This window comes from Gavia stellata, chromosome 4 (genome assembly GCF_030936135.1).
Source record: "Gavia stellata isolate bGavSte3 chromosome 4, bGavSte3.hap2, whole genome shotgun sequence".
In the NCBI taxonomy this organism is placed as follows: Eukaryota; Metazoa; Chordata; class Aves; order Gaviiformes; family Gaviidae; genus Gavia; species Gavia stellata.
In genome coordinates this window covers 15,786,852-15,808,099 of record NC_082597.1, presented here as the reverse complement: position 1 = coordinate 15,808,099, position 21,248 = coordinate 15,786,852, and the positions used below count along the sequence as shown (strand labels likewise).

Sequence of the window (21,248 nt, the reverse complement as noted above, 5' to 3'; positions counted from 1 at the left end):
TTCCTTGTTTTGCTTTGCCTGCATGCGCAGCTTTTGCTTTACCTATTAAACTGTCTTTATCTCAGCCCACGAGTTTTCTCACTTTTACTCTTCTGATTCTCTCCCGCATCCCACCTGGGGAGGAGTGAGCGAGCGGCTGTGTGGGGCTTAGTTGCTGGCTGGGGTTAAACCACGACAAAAGGGCTTTAAGGTCTTAGGAGGGTAGACTGATACAGAAGTACAAAACATATTCTTTTTTATTACCACCTTATTGATCAAAATCTCTCATATATTTGGAAACATCCCTCCCCTAAATTGAAGTGACTTTTCAAAACCACATAGCAGTTGTTTGACTACACATGAAAAATAACCTGAAGACCCTCGTTCCAATTAAGCTGAAGAGATGGGAAATTCATTCAGAATGCTGGATTAATATTCTTTAAAAAAAAAATCTGTAAGATTCTGTAAGATAATAAACCCACAAAAAAGCACAGAGTATAAATTCTTCTCATCTCAAATCTCTTTGGGCTTCTGACCTGGTTGCAGCAGGAGACAGAAAAATGTAACATTTCAGTTCTTGGAGAAATAACCTATTAAAAAAATCTGTGTGATGTACAGAAAAAGTAATTTACTACAGAATGTGTATGTAATCAACCTTCCATTAAAGAAAGGTATGTTTTCAAAATCTAACTGCATTGATGGCATTAGCAAAACCTTCCAGCAATTTATATATGACAATATAGTGATGTGGATGCTTTTAATTTCATTCTATAATGCAAGACCTTCTGATAATGGCATAAATAATCAGTGACTGATACTTGTAATGTAAAAATGCAGTCCATTTTAATAAGAGAATATACCTTTCATCCTGTCCACTGGCTAGTCCATAGATGATAAGAATCTACTATTGCTCCTGCTAGTGTTTTCAATACTGACAAACCCAGTCCTTGTGAGCTTAATCAGATTAACAGGCTTGATATTGATATGATATACAGTCACACTAATGTGGCATACAGCAGTTTTATTCATTATTTGAAAATCTGGGTTTATCCAATATGTTAAAAGAAATATGCTAATGGTACAGGTCTCTATTGACCTTTGGTTTAATTGTTATGATTTAACCAAACTGGACATGGATCAGAAAAAAAGACATTTTTAAGTGTGCTAATGAAGTCTTTTGCCTTTGTTGAATCAGAGTTTGCATCTGATGATTCATTTTATTTAAACCAGAAGAGCATTAAATCTATGTAGGAATTCACTATGACTTTCTAGATAACCCAGCTGAAGATCAGAAATTTCACAGAAGATAAAATAAAACATAGTCTTTTATACCTGAATAAATCACAGTAGTATTTGCAGAAGTATTCACAGGAGTATTGGAAGTTCTTGGCTCCTTATGATGAATTTACAGACTTCAAATTCTTTCTCAAAAAGTACAGAGATATCTATACAGAGAAAGATTTCAGTATGTGTTGCTTATACATATATATATATATAGACTCGTCACACCATTGTGAGTTCACCTCCTGAACCAGAACTGTTCTGAATTACTTTCACCTGAAGTCAACAATCAGAGGAAATGATGACTACAGCAATTGCTTAAAGGTATTTACATTGCTTGTAGTGTCCTTCAAGGGGGACACCTGCAGTTGCGATCTACATTCCCTACTCTGATGGCTCTTTCAATCGGCTCACTTGAGGAAGAGTCATCAAGAAGAGTCAGGTATCTTCATGAAGAGGTTACTGTCTGTGCACAGTAAAAGGGGAACAGCTAATTCACATACCACACTTTAGTCACCTTCCTTCACTGTTGGCATAACATTCAGGGTCTTCCATAATCTCTGGTTGTGATGACAGAGACCACCATTTCCTGGGTTTCCAACAGCCCGTATTATCTGAGCAACGAAGCTGCATTATCTGAGCAACCGGTTGGGGAATTTTCTGACTTAACAGGTGGGAAAGACTGAGTAGCTAGAATCACAGAATCATTAAGGTTGGAAAAGACCTGTAAGATCATCAAGTTCAACCATAAACCCAACACCACCATGCCCACTAAACCATGTCCCGCAGTGCCACGTCTACATGGTTTTTAAAAACCTCCAGTGATGGTGACTCCACCACTTCCCTGGGCAGCCTGTTCCAATGCTCGAGCACTCTCTCAGTAAAGAAATTTTTCCTAATATCCAGTCTAAACCTCCCCTGGTTTAGAACTAACACATCTCATGAATACATATAGGCTTTAAAGAGTTTTTTATTAAAAAGAGAAGTTCAAATAAAACCTTATCTTGCTTGTCCCCAACACTTTTATTAGGCTAGAGCATGCTTGGGCTTCTAGGAAACCCCAAAGGTATGGATGACCCAGCTTTATTTAGTGCTCTGACAGAGAGTGAGGAGCCCAGAAACCCTGCAACCATCGGGTGCAAAGCTTCCAGGTTCATTCACTCTTCCTGGGGCTTCCAGTCTCCCAGTTCCCTTCATCCTGCTCAGGCTCCAAGCAGAGCATCCAAGTTGTGCACTGCAGCTGAGGCTCCCTGCCTCAATTTCAACATTTTTGAAGACTGTTTTTGACAAAATATTTGTATTTATCTTAAAACAATTATTAATAAATCCTTCCACATCAAATATTGACATTTCTACCTTTGTTTCTAACATAAAGCATTTTCATCACACACACAAGTTTCCCACAAGGCAGATATTTCTCTTTTCAACCAACTCTGCTCCCAATTTTTCCATCTATTTATCATTATGACATGCCAGTAAGACAGAAAGGTACAACCATCCTTGTGTACAGGGGAAGAACAGGCAGCAGGCTTGCTCACTGGTAAAGAGGACTTCAAACAAGATACACCATCACAAGATGGTGATAACAGCTTGCAGTTAAGCAAGGGAGGTCCAGGTGGTAGGTAGGTGAGATAAGGTGACGGGAGCAAGACGGCCTTTGGGAAGTATAAAATAGGTGTAAAGGGGCTACCTCAAAGGCCTGTACACAAACACATGCAGCCAGAGAAACAGGAGCAGCTAGACCTCTGCATCTGGATACAGAGCTATGACATCACTGGAATCACTGAGACATGATGAGACTAGTCATACCAGCAGAGTTCTGGGGTGCTTGGATGAATGGATGGGACAGCCAAAGGCTCTCAAAGGAAATATTAAAACATTGCCCAGGCACTCAGGGATGATGCCAGGAAAGCCAAAGCTCAGCTAGAGTTGAAACCTGCAAAGGACATCAGGGACAAGAGCTTCTACTGCTACATTAGCGTTAAAAGAATAAACACATGTGGGCCTGCCGCTGAATGGGATGGGTGATCTAGTGACAGTGGGCACAGATAAAGCTGAGGTACTCCATGCTTCCTTTGCCTCAGTCTTCACCAGCAAGGTCTCCTGGGCTGTTGTGCCTAGAGAGGGGAGTAAAGGAGAACTATCTTCTCCTTGGAAGGGGACTAAGACTAGTAGCTCGTGAAAAATCTTGACTAATCCAATGTAATCAGATCACACATGCCGTATGAGGTAAGGCTGAGCTTGTTTAGGCCAGAGAAGGGTTTAGGGAGCACCTAATAGCAGCCTTTCAATGCCTACAAGGAGGTTGAAACAGGGGAGGTTCCAGCTGGATATAAGTGGGGGGGAAAAATCACAGTCACAATGCTTAATCGTAGTTAAGCATTGGAATAAATTGTCCAGAGACACTGGAGAACCTCTGTCCTTGGAAACTTTCAAGATCTGACACAACAAAGCCCTGAGCAATATGGTCTGAATTCCTTATCGACCTGCTTTGAGCCACTGGCCAGGCTAGAGATCTTCCAAGGTCTCTTCCAACCTGGATGACTCTGTGAATTATCACAGAGAGTTTAAGTGAGCTGCCCAAGATCCAACAGGAAACGGTGGGAAAAGAAATGGGGTCAGGACTTGCCAAGATTTCAGTTCACCTTTTTCCCTTCCTGATGCAGCTCCTCTCTCACCAGATCAAAATAACATGTTTTAGAGACTACACATACACCATTGCATCCAGGAATATCCTCTAATTCTCAGGTCTGAATCTGGAACCATACCATCTCCTGACTGCATCTGGAGCTCTCATATCACCTTCGTGAGACTGGAACTTCATAGCCACCCTCCTTGCCCTGACCCTGCCTTGTGCACCATACAAAATAATCTCAGGTACATCTCTTGGAAAGCTGATATGCTAAAAGAAATGCTAAACTGGCTAACCAGCAGCCAGAACACCAGTATACCACAGTGTGACTCAAGATATAAATCAGGACACAACTCCTCTGTTCATTTCCTGATCTAGTGGAGCTCCTGAGAACCCCTCCATAGCCATGACTAATAGGGAGGGTGGGGAAGATTACTCCAGCACTATTTGCATAAACAAGGATGACTGACCATTTCTTTTACATTTATATTCTCACTGTGGTCTTCTGGATCGTTTGTTTTCAACCTTTAATTTCACTCCCACTCTTTTCCATTGCTCCATGCTACTTAGTTGACCCTCACTGTCCTCTGAATATTTCCCTTTGGGAGGAAAAGTTTTGACTCTTTAGTATTTCAGCATCAAATAGAACACTGTTTCTTGAGCTACACACTCAGACATTCCCGCCTCAAATTTCCAGTGTTGCATTTTCATTCTCTCTATAAAAGAGACCTTCAGGATTTACAAATATCGCACAACATTTATCAGTTAATTGTTATTTAAATCTCAAAAGTCTTCTAAATTTAAATCTTTTAATTGGAATCAAATTATTATCAAATGGCAGATCTTCGTGACAGTATAAGTTAGGTGACTGGATAATACATAAACAGTAATAAATATAAAAAGTGACACAGAAATAAATCCTCTTAACAGGAATATGGATTAATTTCCACTACAATCATCAGTTTATAAAAGAGAGAAAACATTACTCTGTAAACCATAGGAGGAGGTATCTGCAGGAAAAAAATACATCAGATACCTTCTGCCTCCCCAGCAAGAAGAAAGAAACTGCTGCCAGAAGCAGCAAAATGGGTGCTTTAGAGAGAAAGACAAAATTAATGAGAAAATGAAAACAGAAGGAAGGGACTGGTTCAATATAGTAAAATTAACAGAGGCTATGGAAAGGTTCACATTTCATTTGACACCAAGGATTGTCACAAGCCAGCTACTCACCTCACTGGATTTACTGGACCATGAATTACCCAAAACATTGGTGGAATGATTATTACTTGCTACCTGATCAGCTAAATGCCTGATTTTAATTTTTTTTTTTCCGAAAGATTATCTCATTTCCATGTTTAAAAAGTAATACTGCCAGAGAGCTGATTACTGTTTCACCTCACAATTATTGTTTGTGAGATGACAATTTTATAATTATTGTTTAAAATCTCACTCCTGCTTCCACTAACTTTGAGATCTCAGGAACAAACTTACAGAGAGAGAAAGATAAAAGACACCTTGCTAATGATCCTAGAGGAAGAACTAGCTATAAACAAGTGTGGATTTCAGGGGTGTGTTTTAATGATTTGGTTTATTCCTCGAGAGCACTGAGGAAGAAATGAGACTGTAGGCAGGAACTGAATGCAGGGAGCTTAGCAAACCAGGAGGAGAAGAGAAGCTGGCAAGAAAACACTGTGTGCAGGGGGCCATGCTGTAATTCAGTTCAGTGCAACTTACCGGATTGACAAACTCTCTGAATGTTGCCAAAGTGAAAGGGTAAAGCCAGACCCTACAGGTATCTGTTGGGTAGGTGTAATCCAAATCAAATAGCTCAAACTGGGATCCCACATTGATTCCTGATGCAGCACAAGCTGTTACACTGCATGCCTGCCATCTCTCTTCCTACTAGGCTCAGGCAGCTTTTCCTTCCACTTCTCAGCACCTCTTCTAGCGCCTCATAATTTGAGGTAATGTGTTTTTTTAATTTATGCATTGTCTGATCTGTATTGAAATTGATGCATAAAGTTCATCCCTGTCTCCTCTTCTGCCACAGTAGGCTCCAACCTCCAGTTTTCATTTCATATTTAATTACAAGGCATTAAATTAAAATTAGGACAAAGGCGAGTAAAGTAGAATTTAATAGAAAAAAAAAAAGGACCTAAATCCAAACATACCATTCATAGAAAACCCTGTATAATGTAGTAGGTGCCTATTTGTTTAGCCCTAAGACCTTCTTGGTGTCTGTCAGTTTGCTTCTGTGCATGCCCACAGCCTGACTGCTTCGGTGCCTACATCTCTTCAGCCCATCAGCAGCCACAGACAACATCGCTCTGCTTACGTCCAGAGAGCATTTCTAGGCCATGCTTTGTGCACACTAATGGGATTAAGCTCTTTGCAAAATACAGCTGCAATCTTTTTCCATGTGGAGAGTGAGAGCCGAAAACTGCCCACGCATTTAAACAGCAGCACTGCAGAAAGGGGCCGTGCGGATGCTCCCAGCCTGTGCCCTCCAGCACAGCTCCCTGACCAGCTGGCTACGGTGAGCCCAGGCTGTGTGCCAACCTACTCAGGGTTGTCTACTGTGGAGAGAATTGAAGATGGATTGGGTCTGAAAGAGAGCAGAAGAAACCTACGTCTCATCTCTAACCCTAAAGATTGTGGGGCACTGCTCTAGGAGGGTGTCTGCTGCTCCAACAACTGCATTTCACATAAATCAGTCCACAGAGATCTTGGGAAGCAAAGTGCCCTATGCACAGTGCAAATATTGTGTAAGATCACCTTTTAAAAAAACAAAAACCAAGTTTTTTTCAGAGTTCATTTCTCTTTGAGACATCAAAAAGAAAGATCTCCAGCTCTGTGAATGAGTGCACACACACTCACTACTTTATCACTTCTGCAATTATTCACCAAACATGCTAACTTTAATCCTGCTCAAGTCAATAAACTTCACATCCTAAATTTAAGCACCTGAGGTAGTTTTTGCTGGTTATAGGCTCAGGCTAATATTCTAAATCCAACTCTTTTCCCTTCATTTTTACCTTAAGAAGCAGCAAAATACAAACCCAAACATAAATTTCCATGAGGATTTCCCCGGTTTCAAAGGTGTTCTCCTAGACAATTCTGCTTCCCACCTCTGCACAGGAGAAGCAGAAGCTATGGCACAGTCCAGCAGCAGTTTGCATGCACCAGCACTGAGTGAGCAGAAATGATCCTGCATCTGTACGCAGGGTTTTCTCACCTACAGCTAGGATGACTTAGCAGAACAGCCCTGCATCCTTATGCAGTATCACAGCTCCAGCCACCATTACAAATATCCTTGCTGACTTACTGAAACAGTCTTAATTTGTCCCCTAGTCAAACTATAACCTGTGAAAATGGAAAACGCTTGGGGCTCTGTCCTGATGCCTTTATGATCTAAATATTCACACTCCTCATGAACAGCAGGAGCAAGGTCTTTGGCTGATAAACCCCCCCAGTTCCCTTTCAGAAAGGGTGCAAGGGAAAAATCACGTTTCCTTAAACTTGTAGTGCAATAAATTTTGTAGCCTTGTGATATTTTTTTGCCAGAAAACTGTCTGTTCAGTACAGCTTGCCCTCCATACCATTCTTTCAGAGCATAAATAAATTATTCCTTTTTTTCTCTCTTCAAAGAAACAGTATACAAGATCCTGAGCGTACTAAAGTCAGTGGCAGCTCAGAGTGCTCACTGGAGAGGCACTGCATGTTACAGGATCAAGCCTAAGTAGAAAGTGTCTGAGTGTGTTAACACAACCCCAGAGAAAAGACAGTTCAAGGCTGAAGTTCGTGTGAGGAGACTGGTTGATGTCATAAGCTGTGAAACTGCAACTCCTCTAACTGATGGCTTGTAGCAAAATGCTGAGTGTCTGGCCCTCCACTGCTTTTTACAAACGGGCTGATTTATCGTGTTTTGCTTCAGGTATTCTCCTGCAAAACCAGCATGAATATTACAGAAACTGGGCAATCACTATATATGTATAATCTTTCATATTGTCTACACAGTGAAGACAGACATTCTGGGCAATCAGTGTTTCTAGGGGGTTCCAGTTTTTTTCTTTTCTTCCCCAGTAGGTAGAAATCAAATTAAGAGAAATACAACCTTCAGCTTGCTAGAACGAACATGGAGACCTGGATCATTAGCAAGTCATCTTCTGTCTTTCCAAACTGGACAACTGTCATTTGGTCCTCACACATCACTGTAGCAGTGTGGTTGAACTTTGCATGTTCCACTAACTCAGTGGTGTAGCGGGTGTTGTCAACCTCGTATTTTTACCTAGACACACAACTGTACATCTCTCTCTCGTATTTGAATACATACGGTGTATTGTGAAATATACAACAAAAATCAATCAGTTTAGCTTCAGGTCTCTTATCCCTCCACCATACAAAGCTCCATCATGCCCTGCAGATACTGTGGTTGCTGTTGTTACTGTGTTAGTGCAGAGGCTCTGGTTTGAAGCAGTCCTCACCACGTCAGGTGATAAACAAACACAGAACTAGAAATGGTCTCAGCTCCAGAGGACTCACTATTTATTTACTCCAGAGCAGTAAAAACTGATTAAATTACAAATGTTATTCTAGACAAACGGCAGTAAAATCTTCACGCTATGTCATAGTATTGCAAATTCTCCATTGGCCAAACACTGCTGAAGAAACTATTGAGAAGTACTTCTGAATCCTGAAATACATTTATTGGAAATATTCACTCTTCTTCCTGTAAAAGCCAGATGCATTCATTATGATGAACTCTACTTTATTTGCCCAAGCTGAGCCTCAGGGCACTGTAATGAAGTGGAGGAAATTTGGTTTGGGAGGCAAAGAAAATACTTTGTGCTTACTTTATTTAAAAGAAAAAGAAACCCAGCTGTTTGGATGTTTGGGAACCTTGATGTGTGGGCAAAGCACAGGTGATCCAGTCTTATATTCATGTCAGCTCCCTTCTCGCACTGCGTCCCACACTCCACAGCCATCACTTAACCAGCTGTAGAGGGTTATTTCAGTTGCACATTAATTGTGCCATGGACACACTCTGTATAGCTCAGAGGTTATTAATAAGAAGTTTATTGGCTCAGGTGCAGCACTGCACAAACAAGGTTAAACAGCCCTTGGTGTCGGTTCAGATCTGGCAGCAGTTTAGCCATTTTTATATGATCTGGAACATGAAGAATAAGCTCTACTGACCCAAGCCAGGTCCATTCACTGTATATCTGGACCACAGTACAAAACCAGGAAAACTCCGAAGTGCAGCACCGGCACTTTTAAATTCATGGAGCACACTGGATTCAACAAGCTCCTGCTCAGGAAGGTCTTTATTGATCCAAGCTGGTGCTGGACAGATGCACTCAAATATCCATGCGCAACACGTACTTGCCATCCAGCTCATGAGGAATCTTAAGCATTGAAAAAATGCAAAGCAGATCCACCTGCGTGGCTCTTTGTGGAGGGAGCCTCAGGACTCAGCCAAAGCTGAAAAACTGTGCTGGATCCACAGTGACCACACAGAACCAGTCACACATCTCTGTAACACAGGAAACTTCAGGGTGTCTTGTGGCATTCATCCATCTGTGTGACAGCATTTTCCAGTTATCTCAGCTTCACATTACTCTGAACAATGAAGCAATTGAACTTTTGTTACTCTTTGAAGAACATGCAAAAACCTCAGTACTGGTTATGCAATGCATGCCAAGAAATAAAAATTTACGTGCTGTGATACAAAGCCACAATCATAATCTAAAATTCACCTCTTCCAAAAATCAAGACAAGAAGTCTCACAGTAGGTCTGGAAAGCTAGTAATCCAACTCGCAGCAGAAATACATGCATTGTCTTCCGAAGATAAGACCTCATGGCGAGATATAGTTCTTAAGAAGGTATAAAGAAAAACTGACTTACTGTGACTCACACTCAGGGGCAGAAAACCTGACAAACATTTGAAGGGTAGCTGTGCTGAGCTGTGAATCTTCTGACACAGGTCCTGCAGTCATATAAACACCTCTTGGTAGCTGGAGTTCAGAAAAGAGATGCTATGCCATGGACTGAACAGGAACTTCAGTAGGCAGGCCTTCAAGCAGTATTTCAAAAGAATTTTAGGGTTTTTTTAATATATATACACACGCACAGACAAAACATCTAAATATCAAATTACATATAATCTAGTGTGACAGCTCACCAGAAGAATCTGCCATCTCCTGTAAACAGAATCTTGCACTGGATTTAACCTTGTCCTATATACTGCATAAATAAAGCAATTGCTCTTATTTTTCATACATATTACAGTCAGTTATTTATACAGGCTGCATAACACATAATTTTTAAAGAATATTTTGAGTTATGATTTAATCAGACTTCTACACAAGCCTTTGCATAAACTACGGGGAAAAAATCCTAGGCTTGCTTCATTCACTGAATACAATTTAAAATGATGTGTCAGGATTTTTTTATTCACTTCTATGCAAAATAATCTATCTCTCCATGATTCCTTGTGATTGGGATACTATTTAACAAGACTATTGATGGATACTGTTTAGCGATGAGGATTAAATTCTCGAGCCCACTAAAACCTACTTATATGATCTTAACCAGTTATGCACTGATTAAGTCTGGAGCCCCAGCCAGGTATCCAAGGTGAAAGAACATTACAAGAAAACAGAGGAAACACTGAGATGCTGCAGAACGGTGTACAACGGGAAGCTTTAGGAAGAATAAAAGATTTTGGAGACTTAGCCTTGAAAAAAAGTCTACAGGCTCCACTCTGTTTTCCTCATAGCTCCACAGCGAAGAATTGTGTGCACTGAGGTGGAGAGTGACAGATGTCTGATAAACTCCGGCAATACCAACATGGCTGTCAGGCACTGAGAGACTTGTTGCCAATCATTATAAGCTTAAACACTACCATAAGTATTAGTTGCACCAAACCTAAAGCACAAAGGAGTAGAGCTAAAATTCCGTTCTTCCACCAGCATATTTGAACAGAAAAATAACAGTATTAAGATATAATGTTGACATTTAGTCTGTCAATATGCCTTGGAATTATCACCAAGATAAAGGGAGCACAGGGGATTGGTTCGGGCTCAGAATTATTGACAAAAAGAACCAGAAACTCTTCAGGGGAAAAAATTCACCCTCTGTGCATAACCATGGCGCGTACAGAAACTTCCGTCACATAGATCTTCTATGCAACTGCGATGGGACTCTCACAGCTAGATGAAATAAATATCAAGTTTTGCAATAGTGATCGAAGAACGGATGTAATGTAATATCCATCTCAATTTGGCTGTCCTTGTATACCTCCTAGGACATCAGCCTGAGAACATATTTGCAGGATAGCCTTCCTCCAAATACAGCAGCAGACTACATTATAGACTTTATATACATAAAATGCTGACTGGACACTTCTGCTATGCAGAGTATCATTTATTATCAGAAATCCCCAGGGAACAAAACATGACCCTGGATTAAATGAAATTATTAAACCTACCATTAGAGCTTTGTTTATTAAAAATATCTAAAATGAGTACCTCTAAAAATATGTCATATGCCAAAGGAAAATGTTAGAAGATAATTATTGAAGAGCCCTGACTCTATCAGTAAGATAAATGGTGTCAGAAACAATTTAGCTGAACGTGCATTTAAAATGAAGAACTTGATTTCTTCGTGTGGTTCCATCTGAAGAGAAAAGTTAAGCCCCACATACGTTACAAATCCTGGTTTCAGTAAGCCAGATGAACACTCCAAAGTCGGTTTCACAGACAACAAATGACATACACAGCACAGGAATCGAGTGTTTGTGGTTCCTAGGATTATTTCTCTTTTGCTGTTGTAACTATACTCCCACTAGCTACTGCTGCAAGAGTTGTAGTTAATTTTTTCCAAACTTAAAATGTGTTCTCTTCACCAGCAAACTGTGATTTAATATAGTTGTTTAGTACAATACCATTTGCTATCAATACCCTGAAGTGTCTTAACTTTACAATATTTCATTACAGATACAGCTTTAGATATGTTCATATGAGCTAAATTAAACCATTATTCAAGTTCTGGCACGTCGTAAGATACAAGAAAGAACCAGCAGGAGGAGGAGGAAGATGCTGACAATTAAAAATTCTATCTATCTGAGCAAATCATCATTAATTATTCTATTGAAGGCTTGAAGATATATCAGCAGAATTCTGTAGCGAGAAGTGTCATTTTTTTAAAAAACAAGCCCTGTAGTATTTCTCTGACTTTTCTAATTTCTTGCAACAGTTAACATAAAAGACTGATCTGATCAAATAAATTATTTTTTTCTTTTTACTAATCTGCCTTATATTAAAACAGACTTTCCATACAAAAATGGAGATTCGTCCTTTGCGGTAGAGAAATTTCCCCATGAAAAATACACAGATAAAGGACATGGTAAGGGGGAAAATTCTGACGTAAACAACATCACAGAAGAAAGTGTTGGGACAAACCAAGGGAGATTTGTATATAATTTCAAATTATCCCATAATCGTGTTGTCGCATTGATGGGACACTCCATGAAAGGAATCAAGGAGGAGTCAAGTCGAGACAACTTCAGAAAAATCATTTTATATTTAAGGAGGATGTGGAAAACGGTAGAGCAGCTTTCCAGAGCAGCATGTAAAGAGAGCTTTAAGGTAAGTTTTGCCAATGGAAGAGAGCAGACCGAGTTGGCTGTGCAGCAACAAACAAGGCAAAGAGGTAAGAAGGGGAAGAGATACAGAGAGCCCTGAGAAAGAAAATGGAAATTTCAACCTTTTTTGCTGTGATGAGGAAGTAACGGTAAGAAGAAAACTTCGTGTTTGTGGGACTGAACAAGAGCAAGCAGAAAATCTAAGACAAGGAGAAGAGTTAGTTGCAAATTCATGGTGGATAATAGCAATAATAGCAATTACCATTGCTACTCCCAGATTTTGTTGCAAAAGAGCACACAGAGAAGCTGGCAGAGGGAAGTGTACAGGAAACGCCTCATATATTCTCTTAATGTTTTCAACTGCTTCACTGATTTTTTCCTGCTCCATGGGAACCCCTTCCCTCCTGAGAAAACTAATGAAAGTAGTTTCATATGGCTTGATTATTGTTAGTAGCTGTCAGTGTTTACCTTCTTTTTTTTTTTTTAACAGTAAGTAAATAGTTTAATAGTAAGTAGTCACAGTTAAGCAAAAGACCTGGTGCTTCTCTCACATGAAATGGCATAAAGCAAGAGATGCTGAAGTCAACAGGGGCGCACGAGGGTAATCGAAACAATGTGGCTCACAGTGCAATTATGGATCAACCGGGATGGACGTAGAATCAGGTCCAAACTAGCTGGATCCCATTCCTGATCTTATTTTTTGCAATTTTGTTGGATATTCATATTTCTATGAAAATTTGACCGGTGAAATCCATTTTTTCCTGAATCATCTTAATAAACAGTTATTAGTTATACAGTTTTGGGTTTGGATTTGTGTATCATCAAATGCCAACCTAAGTGTTAATTCACCAGTGGTTTTACAGAAAAGGCTAATTACGCAGCTTTTTTAATGCAGTACTGATCAGTAGTACGGTCAATATTTAATGTTATTATTTTTCCACATATCTAATTAGTAGAGAGCAAGACGACCATCTTCCCGTCACGAAAGAGCCACGATTGTGCCAGAAACCGTATTTGCGACTTGCTCCAAAAGAAGCAGTTTCCCAGTGTCACAGAACAATTCAAACAATAGCTATATGACTCAAAACCACCAAGTATTTACACAGATTAGAAGACCGAATGAGTATAAAAGAAAGCTTTTGGAAGGCATATGTATCTTCACCTGTAATTTCAGATCAACACCTACTTAAAAGAGGGCTAGAAGTGTCGTTCTATAGAAAAATGTCTTAACTCTTCCACTGGAGCAACTGATTCTGAAGAGCAGAGATGGCGCTCTGGAAGGCCAGGCGCTTCCCGCACGGCAATCCCAGCACCTTGGTAACGGGAGGCCCGGCTGGAGCAGCAGCTCCTACACCTCGCTGCTCGGCCACCGTTCTCCATGCGCCAACTGCGGCTCTTTTTCACGCGCCCGCGTGTGCTTTCTACTTTCCCCAAGTTTTCCACCTCGTTACTCCACCTCCTTCCCCAAGCACATGTGCCCGTCTCCCTTCTCCTCCTCGCCGCGCACGCCCGAGGGCCCTGCCCCGCGCTTAGATCAGCAGCCGCTGCCATTGCCCCCTCCCGGCACGGGTGGCGGCGGCTGCGCGCCGTTAGCGGAACCTGCGGCCCTCCCGGGGGACCTGTCCTCTGAACCGCCTCATTCTCACGGGCTGCCTCCGCCCCAGAGAGGACCCGTCAGCCCAGGGGGACGCAAGGCCAGGCTGCACACCCGCCGGGCAGCCGCCCCTCTGGCCAGCCCGGCCCTCCCTCCAGCGGTTGCTCGCCGTTGGCGCGGCTGCCGGCACCTGCCCCCCGAGGCAGCTCCCACACCCCCGCCGCCGGCTGAGACAGCCGGGCGCGGCACAGGGCCCCGGGCTCCTCACAGCCGGGGGGAGCGGGGAGCCCGCCCTCCCTCACGGCCCCCGCGCACGCGGCAGAGCAGCTGACCCCGCGCACGACATCTCCGGCTATGCCTGGCCAGGGCCAGGGCCAGCCTCCCGCCCTTTCCCGAAACCACCGCCCGCCGGCGGTGGCCGCAGAGAATCGAAACCGGGGTGCCGCGCGCATGCGCACGCCGCTCCCGTCCCCCTCCGGCTACCCCCTCCCCCCTCGCCGCCGGAGGCGTCCCCGCTCTGCCGAGCATCCCGCCCGCCCCGCCGCCGCGCTGCTGGCCAACAGCGAGAGAGCGCGCACCGGCCGCGCAGTGACGTAACCGAGCCGGCCCCGCCCCTCCTGCCCTCCTCCCGGAATCCAATGAAAGAGAACGTGCAGCACCGGGCTCTTCCCCGCCTCCCGCGATGTCACAGCCACCTCCCCCCTTCCCCTGCACCGACCAGGCGGCGGGCCCAATCAGAGCCCGCCTGGCACCCTGGCCCCGCCCCACCCGCGCAGTACCTCACGGCCCCTCCTTCGGCGGCGGAGACGTGCAGCCAATCAGCAGTGCAGGAAGCCGCGCGAGGTCTCCGCCCCCCGACCGTAATCCCCTTGTCCCCGCCTCGTCCCCGTCCCCCCTTTCTCCTCTCTCCCCCCCACACCGAGCGCCTGGCGGCGGCGGCGCAGCCCAGTCCTGTCCGTGCTGGCGGCGGCGTCTCCTCGGGCTCGGCGACATGGAGTGCGCTGCGGCGGGGGCCGAGTTCAACATCCTCCTCGCCACCGACTCCTACAAGGTGGGCGCGGGCACGGGCACGGGTACGGCGGGCGGGAGGGGGTCACCTCTGCGGGCGCCCTGGCGCCGCCGCACCGGACCCGCTGGGCCTGGCGCAGGGGCGCTCCATCCGCGGGGAGCCGAGCCAGGCCGTCCCCGCCGCTGCCGGCTCCCTTCCCCTCCCCTCCCCGCCTGGCCGGGGCTGGGCGGCCCCCCGAGGCGTGAGCGAGGGTGCCCGGCCTCGGGGCGGCGCGAGGGGGGGCGGCGGAGGCCTGGCCGGGGGCTGCCCCCCTCAGCCCCGTGCCGCGGAGGGGCCGGCCGAGCCCGCTGCCCCGCGGGGTGCCCGGGGCCGCGCTGCCGGGGGGGCGCCGGCGGCGGCTGGGCGAGAAAAGAAAGTGAAAGCGGGCGGTGCGGGCGCCGCCGCGCTGCGGGCGCGGAGCGGGGCGGGCAGGGCGCGAGGGGCGGCCATGGCGGGCAGGCTGGAGGCGGGGGCCGCCTGCCGCCGCCGAGCATCCTCTGGCCCGCGGCGGCCGCCGGGCTGCCCGCCCTCCCTCGCCGGGGACGGGAGCGGGCGCACATGTTGCCTCGGTGGGAGGGTGGAGAGCGAGCAGAGCGGTTACTGGGGTTTTCCGTGTCTCCTTTCTCCCGCTTGGCTCAGCTCGGGCCGCGAAACCGTGCCCGTTGCTGGCTGCCCGCAGTTTCGTAGATGGTTGTGATGCGGAGCGCCCCGAGGAACCGGCTGACTCAAAATACGTATTTCCTAGTCCTCTGCTTAGTTTCTGGTCATTGCCGTGTCACATTTGCTAGGCAAGGTGTTCGTTCAGAGTAGGGACTCACGCCTCACAGTCCTCCCTTCGTTCTCTGAAATTACTTGAAAATAGCATTGCTCGCTAGCGATGGCCAAGTACAGGCGCGCTGTCCACGCTCCAAGCTGGTGATTTCTAACCCAGAAGCTCTTGACGTGCCTCACAATGTGAGTATGCCCAGGCCCACATCCTACTGCTGCGCAGCGTTGCATCAGTGTAAGCATACAGTTCCCAGACGCTGGGCAGAGCCAGCGGGTGACTCCCCGAGTCTGGTCGTACAGATGTGCCCTGTGTCTCGTAGGCTGAAAAGCTAACTTTTTTTCCTTCAAGAGCTATATTGCAATGTCAAAGAGGTGGTTGGTGCCCGAAACAAAAATACAGTAACAGTCCTGATTATCATTATAAAGCATTTATTATGTTATAGCTCTTTAAAGATTTGACCACCGGTATAGGTTTTGGGGGGAGAGGGTACTTCTAGAAGAGCTGAAAAAAGCAAATACGATGTTAAGGCCATGTCTTGTTACTGGCTGACTACCAAAGTACAAGCCTCGGTGTGTGCTCCGATTGCTGACTTGTGCTGTTGTACCTTTCCCAGCTTCTCTGTGATTTACTGTTATATGATGTTAGATAAAGATGCTCTTGTTGTAAAGAAATTGTTAACATTTATTGTTGCTGTTTCTGGGAAGGTGTGTTGGAAGATGCTGATAAATCTTAGAACAGCTCAGTCAGAGCATCCCAACGCTGCTATTGAGGTCTCACAAAACTGCTTTCGTTAAGGACTTAATCTAGCTACAGTGCTCTTTAAGATCTGTGTTTAAGTGTTCGTTATCAAACTTATTCAAGTATGGAAGATCCCCTTTTCTTCCATGTCTGAGACTAATCACATTGAATACTGTAGGCCTGGGTTTAAACGGTATCTATTTGAAATCTAATTTGCACATTACTTTTTCTATCTTCTCTGGATCTGCTCTAGGATTAGTGGTAGTGAGGGGCGCTGGGATGACAGATGACCAGTTTGCTTCTGTTTTGTTTGCTGTTTCATAGGAAAGATGATTTGGTAACATTCCAGCAGTGGTAGAAATCTTAGAGGTCAAGTAAAGGCCAGAGGTTTTTTCCGGTTTAAAACTGAATTTGGATGAAGTTTTCTGTGGCAGCTAGGAGCATTTTGTATTATATTAAACCCAGTTGAAATTGTCTACTCTGCTTTATTAGGACTATTCAATTTTTCTCTCTTCCTCTGTGCTTTTTTCCAAATCTTAGGAACTCCAGCGTCTTTGAACAATGCTTAAACAAGTAGCTTCTTTTATCTTGTTAGGTAATATGAGCAAACATCACTTATCTTCTCCCTGGATGATACTGTCATTTCCTAATCAATGAAACTCACTTAGTGAGAGCACTTTCAGTAACAATTGCACTGAAATATCTGGTAGTTTGCAACATCAGGTTTTTTACAGGAGTTACCAAACACTCTTACTAGCAATTAAAACAAAAATGAGAATTGTGCTTGTGTGGGGTTTTTGGGTTTTTTTAGATACTTCTGCTGTATCCACAATTGTAGCATGTTTCTGTGCAGCACCGTATGTAACATTCAGACTCTGAGGAAAAACATGTAGTAGTTCAGAAGCTTACTTGGTGATCCTATCGCAGTAGATGCCGATCCATATAAACTAATGTTGGTGACAAAAGTAATGTGGAAATAAACAGCTCAGGAAAAAAAAGTGCAGACTGTCCTAAACAGTACAACAGTATCTTGGGCAGCTGTCCATGAGCAAAAAGTTCTGGTATCTCAGGGTCATATCTGTCACAACTCATTAGTTTGAGCGTTAGCTCCAGTGTTCCAGTTCTCTGTTGCTACAGTTGGAAATTTGGGCTGGAGAGAAAATTGGTTACTGGTTTAGTGCCTATAAAAATTCAGAAACAAAATAATTTGGTAGGCAAAGATTTGTCTGTTGACAGTTAATCCAGCCTCCCCTCCCTCTAAACTCTTTTCCTGTCTGTGTGTGCATCATAGGACATTTCCTCTTAAGTCATAGAAGATTATCAAATACTCAGTTTCAAAATCTTAAAAGCTCTTTTTGAAAAACAACTGAGTATCCTGCTAATTTCTAGTATACTCACTATTTCTAGATAGGAGCACCCAGTGAGCGAATTTCAGAGACCTGCTACACACTGGACCCGGTACTGAGCTTCCATTATGAACTGGGGCTTACTGAATGGTACAAGTGCTCCAGGATTTTGAGGTTGGGCTTCAAATTGTCCAGTTTATCTCTACCCCCATAACAAGATAAATAATTTTGTAACAGTTAGGTGGTGTTTTTTTTCTTCCTGTGTACTTCGTTGCATATTCTTAAGCTTCTCCAAATCCCCCAACAGGATAATTCCTCCTGTGTGCTGAGTATTATATGCCATCCTCTCAGAGTCTGGGTGTGGACATACGGTCTGGTGTGTGTGCATCTTGCTGATAAATAACAGCAGTCTTTTTAATTCTTTGGATCATAAGACTTTCAAGAGATTCATCAATGTGGTGGTATCTGGGGAACTTCTTTGTGTGAATGTCCAGTATAGCAATGACGCTTTTAATAGTAACGTTTTCTGCTAGTGACTCAGTATTACTGAAAAAGGGAAGCATTTGCAGTCAAAATCCTTGTTGCTAGAAAGCTGCAAATGAGGGGATATCAGCAGGCTCCTTGAAGCCCACTGTTTGTGCTGCGTGATGTCCTCCTCTTGTGTCTGTTCCAAGAAGTCCCAGCAATCTTGCCCCTCTGTGACAGCGAGGGTTCTGTTCACTCATTGCGCTTCCCGAGCAAAAGGGTCCATGCCCTTCACTTCCTCATTCCCCTGACGTTGTTGACACACCACCTCTCCATTTTCTTCCTCTTTGATTCACAATGCTCTGTTTATCCCATGTTTGTTTATTTCTTGTCCTGGTTTCAGCTGGGTTAGAGTTAATTTTCTTCCTAGTAGCTGGTATAGTACTGTGTTTTGGATTTAGGATGAGAATAATGTTGATAACACACTGATCTTTTAGGTGTTGCTGAGCAGTGCTTACGCTAAAGTCAAGGAATTCTCAGCTTCTCATACTGCCCTGCCAGCCAGGAGGCTGGAGGTACACAAGAAGCTGGGAGGGGACACCGCCAGGACAGCTGACCCAAACTGGCCAAAGGGCTGTTCCATACCATATGACATCATGCTAAACAAAAAAAACACCTGGGGGGAGTTGGCGGGGGGCAGGCGGGCACGGCCAGTGCTCAGGAACTGTCTGGGCATCGGTCAGTGGGTGGTGAGCAGTTGCATTGTGCATCACTTGTTTTGTATATTCTTTTATCATTATTCTTTTCGTCCTTTTTTGTCCCTTTAAATTGTTTTTATCTCAACCCACAAGTTTTCTTACTTTTACCCTTCTGATTCTCTCCCCCATTCCACTGGTGGGGAGTGAGCAAGCGGCTGAGTGGTGCTTAGTTGCTGGTTGGGGTTAAACCACGGCAATCCTCTTCTGGCGCCCAGTGTGGGGCTCAAGGGGTTGAGTTAACTACAGATCTGACCAGAACGTGTTAAAACAAATTTGTTATAAGCATTTATTACTAGGTTAATAGTCGCTGATCACAATTTTGATTTATTTGTTCTCAGAGTTGTGTTATGTAACACCTTATGTGCTCCCTGTTGTGCTGTTTATCACCTCTGGGGGCTGGATTAAGGTTATCATTTTGCTGTACTGTCTAACACTGGCTTACGATACGGTAAAATCATCGGTTGTGAGACTAATCTGGTATTTGTATTCAGCATTGTCATCATCTCCGTACTTTGGGAACCATCTCTCAGAAACTATTCATAATTACAGTCTTTACCTTTTCTCCTTAGAGAGCCAGTTTATGGGGGAGACAAGGGGGGACGCTTTCCCCCACTCCTTCACCTTCCCCTTCTCCTCCAGGCTAGTTACAATAGCTCCTGAGAATTTTTCATCTCCTGGGGTTGTTCAAACCAGCATGTTCCTATTGCTACGTCTCCTGAATGTGTTTCAGGTCTTGTTTAAGGTTAAACAACTACTTAAGAATATCACCCAGCGATCTGCCCCGAGGCTGGATAGTTATGACTGGCAGGGTGTTTGGGATAGTATGGGCAAGTACCTAGGATAGTGGGCACCTCCAGTGTTTTGGAACTTCACCCCTGAACAAGTGCAGAATCCTGAAAAACTAGTAGAATATTTGGAAAAAGTATGCTGTCACCCTGGCAATTCCAGAGAGACAAAAATCACTGCAACATGCTGGGGCCCATGCCTACTGTTCAACGCTATTCAGTACCCTCAAGGGGAAGAGAAGGTCTCTGGATCTGATGACAAAACAACAGGCACTGTGGCTACTCCAATCCCAGCGACAGGCACTGTGGGCACGGCCAGTGCTCAGGAACTGTCTGGGCATCGGTCAGTGGGTGGTGAGCAGTTGCATTGTCCATCACTTTTTTTATATATTCTTTTATCATTATTATTATTACAGTTATTTTCTTCCTTTTCTGTCCTTTTAAATTGTTTTTATCTTAACCCATGAGTTTTACCTTTTTTCCGATTCTCTCCCCCATCCCACTGGTGGGGAGTGAGCAAGCAGCTGAGTGGTGCTTAGTTGCTGGCTGGGGTTAAACCATGGCATTCTGCACAGTTAAGAAATCTTCCAGGGTATGTGCAGTCTTAAACTGTATTGGGTGGATCAGCTTAGCAGAGCTGTGTTGTTCAGTTGCAAGATACCAGTGACTGGCATATACCAGGCCTGGGTTGGATGAACCATGAGCTGCAAGTGGGGAAAGGCTATCAAAATGAGGACTGAACCCTATTCCCTAAAGTAATAATAGCTTATTTTGCTTTTATCAGTGATATGTATTACTGTTGCTTGGAATGCTTTGTAATTAAGCTGATAGCTATAATAAGCTGCTACGCAATTACCCCATAGGAGGAGCTGACTTGCTATCTAAACTGTAAGTGAGATCTGTTTCAGAATTCAGTTCCTTCTGGACACTTCAAGGAAGTCTAAAAAATACATTTTAACTCTGTATGACTTACATGTTGAATTTTAAGTATTTGTCACTTTGAATGACTTCTCTTACTCTTCATGGATGTAGGAGACCACTTACTTCTGAAGCACTTCACAGGAGTGTGTGTTTATTCCAGGCTCTAACAGCCTGTATAGTCTTTATTTAGAAGGCTAGAGGTATGCAAGGAAGAGACCTGACTACTCTTTAGCTTATTGGTTTTGACTAGTACTTAATGACTGGAAAATATTCTTTTCAGCAGCCCA

The 21,248-nt window shown here is 44.1% G+C and overlaps 1 protein-coding gene across 1 annotated transcript in view; it reads left to right on the top strand.

Annotated features, from left to right (window-relative positions):
• Nucleotides 1-15,085: 15,085 nt before the first annotated feature.
• NAMPT (nicotinamide phosphoribosyltransferase) overlaps nt 15,086-21,248 on the top strand; it is a 32,846-nt gene continuing 26,683 nt past the window's right edge. The window contains exon 1 of the mRNA XM_059816219.1: nt 15,086-15,182. Within this exon, the coding sequence (XP_059672202.1) occupies nt 15,123-15,182 (60 nt within the window). The 5' untranslated portion in view covers nt 15,086-15,122. The remainder of the gene's footprint in view (nt 15,183-21,248) is intronic.